This window comes from Oncorhynchus mykiss, chromosome 12, assembly GCF_057628025.1.
Source record: "Oncorhynchus mykiss isolate SJ-2025 chromosome 12, ASM5762802v1, whole genome shotgun sequence".
Lineage (NCBI taxonomy): Eukaryota > Metazoa > Chordata > Actinopteri > Salmoniformes > Salmonidae > Oncorhynchus > Oncorhynchus mykiss.
In genome coordinates this window covers 51,791,786-51,804,078 of record NC_143033.1, presented here as the reverse complement: position 1 = coordinate 51,804,078, position 12,293 = coordinate 51,791,786, and the positions used below count along the sequence as shown (strand labels likewise).

The 12,293-nt window shown below is 40.3% G+C and overlaps 1 protein-coding gene across 1 annotated transcript in view; it reads left to right on the top strand.

The window, feature by feature from the left end:
* Positions 1–5,482: 5,482 nt before the first annotated feature.
* Positions 5,483–12,293, top strand: part of LOC110537736 (folliculin-interacting protein 1) — a 34,448-nt gene continuing 27,637 nt past the window's right edge. Inside the window, 1 exon segment of the mRNA XM_036937747.2 lies at positions 5,483–5,718. Coding sequence (XP_036793642.2) covers positions 5,630–5,718 — 89 coding nt within the window. The 5' untranslated portion in view covers positions 5,483–5,629.

The window sequence follows — 12,293 nt, the reverse complement described above, 5'->3', positions numbered from 1 at the left end:
TTATAAAAAATGATTTGGCACAAGTGTACTCTATTTTTGCATCTCACTTTTATGACCAGCAGGGGTCGCAGAAATACATTTTAGGGGGGGAACACCGCCATTCAAAATAATTTCTGAATAGCTCGAGAGGCTCGAGCTCATTCAAGTTGCTGAAGATCCAGAATTGAAATATTATCGCTATGGCCAATTACAATATTTTAATAATTTAATTCATATTTTGTTCAAACTATCTTTCTGATTCTCGCTGGCTTTCTAATTTGATCTAACAAGTGAAACACCTGGGCAAAAAAAGTATGTTGCCTAGCTAGCAGTAGCTAGTTTAGCAGGGGTCATTCCCTGGTCACTCAAACACGTTTGCTAGCTCGTATTCGTATTTTGTTTGAACAATTACAATATGAGCTACTATGATTATACCTAAAGGCCATATCTCCCTAGACTTATTTTAATGTATTCCTACACAGATAAGATGTACAGTAGCCACCTATAACATTATTAGAAAAACAATTTCTGACAACCAGCTGCACACATTTACCTACAGCACATCTGGTGGACAAAAAAATAACCCAAGCCCAGTGTGCTCACTACCAAACTAGTTTTCTATCTTGCAGAGAAAGTTAAGCCCTGCTCATAGCTGATCAGTAGATTTTCCTACTATGGTTCCTGTTCACTTGCCTGGCAGAAGCATATTGGTCTGGATGCCAGACAAGCTGGTTATTAAGCACATCTTTTGTTTAATTCTCAGAACTGAAGGGACTCTTCGCTAAACCCCTCTCTGCACAGCAAAAAAGGTCCCAACACCCATAAATGAGTCAATATGCACTAACCACAGGTGAGCTGCTTCATCTGCTTAGCAATTAATAGCAGTCATAAGGATGAGTCCCAAATGGTACCCTATTCCCTATATAGTGCGATATTTTTGAGCAGAGCCATATGGGCCCTGGTCAAAAGTAGTGCTTTAAATTGGGGAATCGGGTGCCATTTGGGATGCAGTCAGGTAAGATTTGGAGCTACAATAAAGTGACTGATCATCCCATTGACATCCCATTACAGTGCTTACCTCAACAGATCTGTCTTGTCAACTGCTCCCCTGATTACTGAAAACATTCAATAAAACCAGTTTGCTTCACTTCCGATTTACTCTAGTGTAAGAGGTGCGTAAACTGGCTGCATGGAAGTCAGGCGCAGGAGAGCAGACATAGGTAACAACCAGAGCAGTTTATTTAGGCAAAACAAACTGCACCCAGAAACAACGTGTTTAAATAACCCGTCGCAAACCAGTTAGAAATGCACATACACTTTACAACAAACAATTCCACACACAGACATGGGGGGAACAGACAGACACAGACATGAGGGTTATATACATGTCACGTAATGAGGGAATGTAAACCAGGTGTGTGGGAAAACAAGACAAAACAAATGGAAAATGAAAAGTGGATCGGCGATGGCTAGAAGACCGGTGACGTCGACTGCCGAACGCCGCCCGAACAAGGAGAGGAACCGACTTCGGCGGAAGTCATGACATCTAGCTTATCACTGCACAGAAGATCGTGCAAGTTGAGTTTGGAACATGTTTTTTGTTGTTGTTGTCAGTGAGTGAGAGAAGGGATGGAGGGCCTTTGCTCCTTTTGGTCTGTGATGTTTTGGATTGTAATTGTGTCAGAAAGCTGACCACTGAATGTAATGTATTTTCTAGGTGCAGTTCTCCCTCCTGTTGGATTGTGATGAAACTGACAGACTATATTATCTCAAGCGACACCAGCACCAGCAGTCTAATCTCACCTGAGGTGTTCCACAGAGAGGAAGTCTATGGTGTGTAAGTGTATATGTGTGTGTTGGTCTGGGACTCAGCAGGCACTGTAAAAATACCTGGCTGACAGCCTATGCTGTAAGAAGTTGATTGACATGGGTTATTAAATCTAGTGTTGCATGGTATACCGGTACCATGGTAATATCACGATACCAAAACGTCATGATACTTATGACACCAACATTTTTAGAATACCATTGTACCGTTTCATATGATACTACTGAAGTTTTCAACCCTACCGATCTAAAGAACCTGCTGGCGCCTGTTATAAAATGTGTATAAAGTCAGTTTTGTTTATAAATTCAGTTGAATTTAAGCAACAGCCACTGGTCTCTTGAATGCACAGGTCCTTACCAGCCCTCACTCACCTGCTTCTCCCAGCATCCCTTACCAGCCCTCACTCACCTGCTTCTCTCTGCATCCCTTACCAGCCCTCACTCACCTGCTTCTCCCAGCATCCCTTACCAGCCCTCACTCACCTGCTTCTCTCTGCATCCTCTACCAGCCTTCACTCATCTGCTTCTCCCAGCATCCCCTACCAGCGCTCACTCACCTGCTTCTCTCCGCATCCTCTACCAGCGCTCATTCACCTGCTTCTCTCCGCATCCTCTACCAGCCCGCAGTCAACTGCTTCTCCCAGCATCCCCTACCAGCACTCACTCACCTGCTTCTCTCCGCATCCTCTACCAGCCCTCACTCACCTGCTTCTCCCAGCATCCTCTACCAGCGCTCACTCACCTGCTTCTCTCCGCAACCCCTACCGGCCCTCACTCACCTGTTTCTCTCCGCACCCCCTACCAGCCCTCACTCACCTGTTTCTCTCCGCATCCCCTACCAGCCCTCACTCACCTGCTTCTCTCCGCATCCCCTAACAGCCCTCACTCACCTGCTTCTCTCTGTTTGCTCTTCTATTCCTCCATCAGTTTATTTTTTATTTATTTATCTGTCATGCTGAGCGGGGATGCAGACCCTACTACTCAGTATCGTGATACTTGGTAATGTATTGTTAGTCAAATTTTGGTATCGTTACAACACTAATTAAATCCCATCGTTCTTGCGGTTTAGAAGAGACAGTGGCCTTCCCCAGTGAGGAGCTTTTGGACATGCATGTGAAGAACTCTATTATCCTAGATGTCAGCCATGCTGAGGACATGAATATGCAGCAGCCTTCTAACCTGTCCTCCATCATAGGTAAGGGATACAGTGCACTACTGGACATACTGTACAACCTGTGTCCCAAATGACACCCGATCCCTATATAGTGCACTACTTTTGACCATGGCTCACTGGTCTCTGGTTAAAAGTAGTGCACTATCTAGCTAATAGGTTGCCATGGGACACAGACAATGTGTCGTTTTTAAAAGGAAAGTGAAACGTTGCCAACCTGGGATATAAAGTATTCCATGCTTCTTTATGTGTGCACAATGTTATTTGTATCTTTGCAGACATCTCCAAAATGAATGATAGATAAGATCAGGAAAAGAGGTAGATTGGATTCAATGTATTAGATGTCACATTCATTTTTTCATAGAATGAAACAGTATATCCTAACAAATGACATTTCTTTGTTCACAGCCATTTAGCACTGCCCATTAGAAACACATTTTTAGGGATTTGTTTATCATTGATATTTTTTGTTTATAATATATAATTGACTTATTTCTGTCAAACACCTAACAAAAGCAGGAGGACACATATCGAACTGATGATTTATTTCCCATGTATTTGTAGACAAGCTGTACAGTGCCTATTTCCATTGAAAGAACACCCTTACCTGGAGAAGTAACTGTGCCCTCAGTCCCCAAGGAAACACCACGAGTATGAAAACGCTCACCTGTCTTTTTGTATTTCTCAGATTCCGGCTGTATCTCTGTGGCATTTAAAGAGAAATTGTTTCATTCTCAAGAGAAATTGTGAATCGTCTGAAAAAGAGACTCTGAGTTTCAAGGGGCTTTTCCTGGTTGAATAAAGGTTAAAAAAAACACACACACACACAAAAATAGGGTATGAATGTTAGCAATGAAATCTTTCTCTCAAAGTCAGTGATGATTAGACCCAGGAAGATCAAATGCAGGAAGAGAGTAACATTCAGTGACTCTGTTACCACTGAGAAGATGGTGGTGAACAATGTGAGCCTGTCAGTGGCCACACGGCCAGTGAAATCACTGAGAGGACCGGAAACACAGGGGGCGACAGAGAGACGTCTGCCCCTGAAGAAGCCCCACAAGTCCAGAAAAGACCCACACAACACTCCCCGGAGCAAACCAAGTTCTTTGACTTTGCAGACGAGAAAGAAAAGGACACTTCATTCAAAAATTGTGGCAGAGGTACTCCTCCCCGAGGGTAAGCATTCTCTCTGAATGGTCAATCTGGATGAGTCGCTGTCATAGAATGTTGTTTGACTGACCATGGGCCTGGTATTTTTCGCCACCAGGTGATGTTCACCTATGTTGGTGTACCTTGGACAGATGCATTTGAAGATGAGGATGAAGCTGTTTGGTATGCTCACAATTTCTACACAGGAGATTTTTGTAAAACAAACTGTAAATTCCACGTCCTCGGTCTCTGTTTACCCTGCACTGAAATGTCTTGAAGAAATATGTCATTACTCAAAATGTCCATTAGAGGTCATGCCTTTCTCATGAGACCTTTCATCATGTCCTTTCAAGCATTTCCACGAGTTGGACCAGGAGCTTTTCCTGACTATTGTGACTGGACCAGGAAAAACTTGTCTCTATTCATTGGCTGTAAATTGGGCTCAAATTGTGCTCAATTCCTGCCACCCTATCCATGAAACATACTGTTTTGTTATAATAATTTATAGTGATGGTCATTGAGTATGATTAATCTGCTGCTACATCTGTTCATTTTCTATTGTTTTTATTGAATATTGTGCTTTATTCACTCTGCAGTTCCAGAACCAGCTGTGCAAGGTGTGCCGGTTCCACCCCACCAGGAAGGAAAGCTACCACAACTTGTTAAAGCTGTCATCAATCGAGGTGAGAAAGCAAACAAACCACATTGGCTGAAGCTCTTATATAACCTTATTTTACCTGTCATTTTCACAACACATTCATCTCACAAGGCCCTGTAAGCATGTTTTGAAATAGTTTTGCAAACTTGTAATTCAATACACAATTGTAAAATATATACAACACTAATAAAAAGGCAGTTTGTACATTTGTTTAATTATTTATTTTAGGACAATTATGTAAAAAAAAAAAAGAGAATGTTTTCACAGTCCATGTACAGGTTGTCTGTTTGTTTAAAAAAAAAAAATAAACATGTATGAAATTCTGTTGCTGTAATATATAATGTACATTGTTTTTGTTTAACTAAATACATTGATAATATTACCACCCTGTTGGAGAAGAGCTGGTATTTGAGCTATTTGACATGTGACATACAGTATGTTTCAGGCTAGGAATTTAATATGAACCATATTTAACTTATCAAAATATGTAATCTTCTACGGTGTCCTGGCCTGGGATATATATGGATTCTTTATTATGTTTTAGGAGTTTTTAATGTACATTTTATTTCGTATCTCGACCAGATGGTAACTTTAAGCCAAAACATCAACACAGCATTTCTATTGACCACGTGGTGCTTGTCCAAAAATATCAGCCAATCAAGTATTTTCGACAAGGAGCAGTGGATCATCGTCCAATCAGAAACATGTAGTGGGTTTCCAAGCAGCTCGTGTGACTAATGCTTGTCATATGACTCCGACACAAATGGAATTAGTTTCAAGGAACTAGCGTTGCTCTTGGATTTAAAAGAAAGCGAGACGTTCTGTACCTAAATATTTGGTACAAAATGCCTCCAACTCTTTTCCATAAACTTTTTAATAAAAGAAATGCCTTTTCGCCGCCCCCAAGATGCAACAAAGAGGATCCCGCGTTCAGGTACGTGCGCATGCTATCCATAATAAACTAGCTAGCTAACGTCAGTTGAGCAGCTCATCTTCTGAAAGAGGTGAGCAGAAGGTCCGGAGCCCTGTGTTAGGATACTTCTATGCAATCCGTATTAGTGTAACTAATGTCTGATGACAGCAGCTGAATGCGGCCCTTATTGTTGCCACCGGCTAGCTAACGTTAACCCACCTTGTGAACTCGCTCGAGGAACATGATAGGAAATTAGGCAATGCCGCAACTCTTGTTGGAAATTACTTGAAGACGTTTCGGTAACACGAGACAAAGCAAGTGTTAACTTCTAATGCTAATGTTACTCATTTGGGCTGGATAGGGTGTTCATAATTGGGGTGTGTTACCGTGGAATAAATTATCGATTTTTAGAATTATTAAATATTCATAACTAGCTTGCTACAATTCCAGATTATTATCAACACTCGGTGCAATGTACAACGGCGCTGCAGACATGCTACTGTACCAATGTGTGTGTATATATATAAATCATTGTACAGTAGCAGGCATTGAGATGTGGTCACAAGCCAGCCAGTCAACCAGGGACAGTATGTGCTCTGTGCACGTGACTGTTCAATGGGCCTATGACAAATGGATGGCTGGCAAGCTGAAGCTGCTCTGTGAAGGCGCAGAAAATACTACATTAGTTGTGCTATAGTTTCTCTGATTACTATGAAATTACAAAACGTTTGATATTTATCTTCTGTTACTGCGCATTGGGATATCCTTTTATACATTCTTTAAAAATATAGATTTTATGAATTATAGGCCTATCCATTTTAAGAGATGCCAATGAATTCAGGTGGATTTCATTTATATCTGTCACTCATGAGAACCCATGATACTAAATACCCTCCCCTATATGTGTCAAATCCACATTCATAAGGATGTCCAGGCTGAGAGAGAGATGCAGGGGAGATCATTTCGCACTGGCCCCCATTGTGGCATGGGTTACTATTCCCTTTCTGGCCTGCAAATAAATGTACCTGTGCACCCAGGCTTCATTCATCAGACATGCGGGACTGATAGTTCACTTTAACACACACACTCAAGCACTTTGGTGTCTCCTACTACAAAATTATTGATTTGCTTATCTGGCAGTAAAACGACTCAGATACTGACACTGGACTGACTAAGAATACCAGGCAGGGCAACAGGTTGGTTGACCCTCTGAGGAAAACCCTTAACAGAGCTCATATTACCCTGACTCCCTGGCTACGTGTGACCAAGGGCAGTATACTGTATATCGATGAGAGATACCTGCCAAAGGCTTTGTTTGCGTCCCAGCCTGCCCCGAATGCAAACGGCTTCCTTCCTGTACCACAGAACAACACACACAGCCTTGAGTCAGAACTCAAAACACTCTGCTCCTTCCCCGGTCAGAAGGTATTCACACCCCTTTTACCTTTTCCACATTTTGTTGTGTCACATCCTGAATTTAAAATTGATTAAATTGAGATTGTGTGTCACTGATCTACACACAATACCCCATAATGTCAAAGTGGAATAATGTTTTTTTTTTTTTCATTTTTTATTTTATTCTCCAATTAATGAAAATAAATGTATTGAGTCAAGTGTTCAACCCCTTTGTTATGGCAAGCCTAAATCAGTTCAGGAGTAATAATCTGCTTAACAAGTCACATAAGTTGTGTGGACTCACTCTGTGTGCAATAATAGTGTTTAACACAATTTTTGAATGACTACCTCACCTCTGTACCCCACACATTCAATTATCTGTAAGGTCGCAGTCGATCAGTGAATTTCAAACACAGATTCAACCAGAAAGACCAGGTAGGTATTCCAATGGCTCGCAAAGAAGGGCACCTATTGGTAGATGTTTAAAAAAAATACAGACATTCAATATCCCTTTGAACGTGGTGAAGTTATTCATTACACTTGGATGGTGTATCAATACACCCAGTCACTACAAAGATAGACGTCCTTCCTAACTCAGTTGCTGGAGAGGAAGGAAAACGCTCGGGATTTCACCATGAGGCCAATGGTGACTTTAACCGCTCCGGGATATGTGGGACGCCGACCTGGCCAAAAGCCAGTGAAAATGCAGAGTGCCAAATTCAAATAAATTACTATAAAAATCAAACTTTCATGAAATCACACATGTAAGATACCAAATTAAAGCTACATGTGTTGTGAATCCAGCCAACATGTCAGATTTCAAAAAGTATTTTTGTTCGAAAGCAAACAATGCTATTATTTGAGGGTAGCACCTCCGTAAACAAAGAGGGAAAACATATTTCAACCCTGCAGGCGCTACACAAAACGCAGAAATAAAAATATAAATCATGCCTTTGACGAGCTTCTTTTGTTGGCACTCCAATATGTCCCATAAACATCACAAATGGTCCTTTTGTTCGATTTAATTCCGTCAATATCTATCCAAAATGTCCATTTATTTGGCACGTTTGATCCAGAAAAACACCGGTTCCAACTTGCGTAACGTGACTACAAAATATCTCAAAAGTTACCTGTAAACTTTGCCAAAACATTTCAAACTACTTTTGTAATGCAACTTTAGGTATTTTTTTTAAAAGTAAATAATCGATCAAATTGAAGACTGGATGATCTGTGTTCAATACAGGAAGAAAGCAAACTGACCCCAACTTTCTGGTCACGCCCCTCTTATCTAACAGTACACTTGAAGTGACCCTCGTTAGGAACAGGGCTACTTCTTCATTACACAAAGGAAAAACCTCAACCAATTTCTAAAGACTGGTAACATCCAGTGGAACCGGTAGGAACTGCAAGAAGGGCCCTTAGAAATCTGGATTCCCAATGAAAACCCACTGAAAAGAGTGCCCTCAAAAACAAACAAAAATCTGAATGTTTTGTCCTCGGGGTTTCGCCTGCTACATAAGTTCTCTTATACTCACAGACATGATTCAAAGTCTCAGACATGATTCAATATGCATATCTTATCTTCTGGGGATGAGTAGCAGGCAGTTGAATTTGGGCATGCATTTCATCTGGATGTGAAAATACTGCCCTGTCACCAAGAAGTTAAAACAGTTACAGAGTTGAATGGCTTTGATAGGAAAAAACTGAGGATGGATCAACATTGTATTTACTCCACAATACTAAACTAAATGACAGCGTGAAAAGAAGGAAGCCTGTACAGAATAAAAAAATATTCCAAAACATGCATCCTGTTTGCAATAAGGCACTAAAGTAAAATTGCAGTGAAGAAATGAACTTCATGTCCTGAATACAAAGCATTATGTTCGGGGCAACACAACACATCACAAAGTGCTACACTTCATATTTTCAAGCATGTTGGTGTGGCTGCCTCCATATAAAAATAAATTAAAAAATTGATGAAAACCTGGTTGCTCATAACCAAATAATGTTGTTGACTCGCCATTTACTTATTGGCCAAAGCATAAATTAGAGAAAAAACACTCGGTTCTAGTGATGCACTGATATGACATTTTTGGCTGATACCGATATCTGATATTTTCCTTGCCAAAAACAAACAAACTGATATCCGATATTTACAATTTTAGCGGCCTTTTTAAGCATTCCAGTACAGTTAAATAGTTAACACACACACATGGACGCTGCGTTCTAAGGCACTGCATCTCAGTGCAACCTACCTATAACTTATTTCTTTCATTTACTTGCTGTGCTGATTTAGAGGTCGACAGATTATGATTTTCCAATGCCGATACCGATTTATTGGAGGACCAAAAAAGCCGATACCGATTTAATCGGCCGTTTTTTATTTGTAATAATGACAATTACAACAATACTGAATGAACACGTATTTTAACTTAATATAATGCATCAATAAAATCAATTTAGCCTCAAGTAAATAATGAAATGTTCAATTTGGTTTAAATAACGCAATAACAAAGTGTTGGAGAAGAAAGTAAAAGTGCAATATGTGCTATGTAAGAAAGCTAACGTTTCAGTTCCTTGCTCAGAACATGAGAACATCTGAAAGCTGGTGGTTCCTTTTAACATGAGTCTTCAATATTCCCAGGTAAGAAGTTTTGGGTTGTATTTATTATAGGACTATTTCCCCCCTATACCATTTGTATTTCATTAACCTTTGACAATTGGATGTTCTTATAGGTACTTTAGTATTGCCAGTGTAACAGTATAGCTTCTGTCCCTCCTCGCTCCTCCCTGGGCTCGAACCAGCAACACAACGACAACAGCCACCCTCGAAGCAGCGTTACCCATGAGGAGCAAGGGGAACAACTACTAAAAGGCTCAGAGCGAGTGACGTTTGAAACTCTATTAGCGCGAGCTAACGAGCTAGCCATTTCACTTCGGTTACACCAGCCTCATCTCGGGAGTTGATAGGCTTGAAGTCATAAACAGTGCAATGCTTGACGCACAACGAAGAGCTGCTGGCAAAACGCACGAAAGTGCTGTTTGAATTAATCTTTACGTGCCTGCTTCTGCCTACCACCGCTCAGTCAGATACTTAGATACCTATATGCTTGTATGCTCAGTCAGATTATATGCAATGCAGGACACGCTAGATAATATCTAGTAATATCATCAACCATGTGTAGTTAACTAGTGATTATGATTGATTGTTTTTTATAAGATCAAGTGCTAGCTAGCAACTTACCTTGGCTTACTGCATTTGCGTAACAGGCAGTGTCCTTGTGGAGTGCAACGAGAGAGAGGCAGGTCGGTATTGCGTTGGACTAGTTAACTGTAAGGTTGCAAGATTGGATCCCCCGAGCTGACAAGTTAAAAATCTGTCGTTCTGCCCCTGAACAAGGCACTTAACCCACAGTTCCTAGGCCGTCATTGAAAATAAGAATGTGTTCTTAACTGACTTGCCTAGTTAAATAAAGGTATATATAAAAAAAATATTAAAAAAAAAATAGATGGGATGGGTTGAGGGTAGCTGAAGGCTGGGACTAAAAACAAACAAAATATAAAATATACAGTTCATGAAATGTACAGTATATCAGACTGACAAAAATACAGATTTCCGATTATGAAAACTTGAAATCGGCCCTAATTAATCGGCCATTCCTGATTAATCGGTCGAGATCTAGTGCTGATTCATTTGTTTAGTTTCATTCTCAACCAGCATTTCTATGGAATGGCGTTCAGGTCTTTGCGTGTCAAAAAAGATACACGTCAAATAACACTATTTGATGTGTCAAATAACATTACATCTATTTCAGCTAGCTAACTATACATCTAGGTGTCATCTAAAATAACCCTAATTTATAAGACAGTTCTTATTTGATTAATTGTGGTCGGACCCATCTATGTGAAGCTAGCCACAATAAAGATTAGCCACAATGGTGGACTTTGCAGTTAGTCTTCAAAATAAAAGTATGGCATAATTCTACTATTTGTATTAATTTGCATTACTGTCAATGGCATACATTTTATTTTGAAGGCAAACCGCAAATTCCACTATTGTGCCTAATCCTTATTGTGGCTAGCTTCACATCACAACCCGGTGCGGTCGAGCCTTACTAGTCAGATGAAGCTAGCTGGCTGCTTATAACGTTAGCTTTAGGAAACAGGGTTAAGTTGCGGTCATGTACCTACGTTATAGGTATGCATGGTACCTTTGACATCGGGTTCTGCACATCGGGGCGTTAAACTAGACATCCGATGTTGTCATTTTTAGCTAATATCGTCCGATTCCGATATGTTCACCGATATATCGTGCATCCCTCCTCAGTACACTTGTTTTTGAAGCAAACCGCTTAAAAAAAAAAAAAACACTTGAAATTTGCTTAGATAATGACATCATCCTCTTTGGCCAAGATGTGCCCTTATGTGGTTAGTCAAGCAGCTTCGTGCACAGAAATGTTTTTCACAAGGGAAGCCAAAGTCTACACTCTTTCGTCAGTGATTTGTCAACAGTAGGGGTTCTTCAATGAAGTGTTTGTCATTCAATGACACTTTATATGCAACAAAAAATTACTTGAGAAATACTGCACCAAACATCTTAATGTAAAATTGCACGACCATGATCTCTTCTGCAAAAAGGTGTAAATTCATGACAGATTTCTTAAGTTATCTCCGATTTAATTCTGAATATTTTGAGGAAGTGTAAAGATGGACAAACAGGACACAGACCGCTTTTCTTGTTTTTCAAGCAAAGGAATATAGTGACAAAGCAAAGGACAGAAACGTCTCACACTTGTGAAATGAACAGTCTGCATTTATTGCTGTTATGGTAAAGTGCACTAGTAGTTCCATCAGTGTTTCCAAATCCTGAATCTATCCATACTATTTGACTTGGTCCTTCCGGGCTCAGGCAGACTGCCCCAGTGCCCACACATGGAAGCTAATTTGAATATCCAGGTGTATGCAAGTTTCATTGGATGAGCTGTCAAAGCAGTTTTCTTATTTACCAGTATACTCCCAAACCACTCTTTCCTAACAGGCCAAGCAGAGGCACAGAGAAAAGCTGCTTTTTAACATCCTTAGTTATATTTTTGGGGAAGGACATCTATTTAATTCATGTTGTAATTAATTATAGGTAATATTTCATAAACATTCTCGAACACTGGACTAATACTTTAAGATGTAGTAGTGGAATGGTTGAG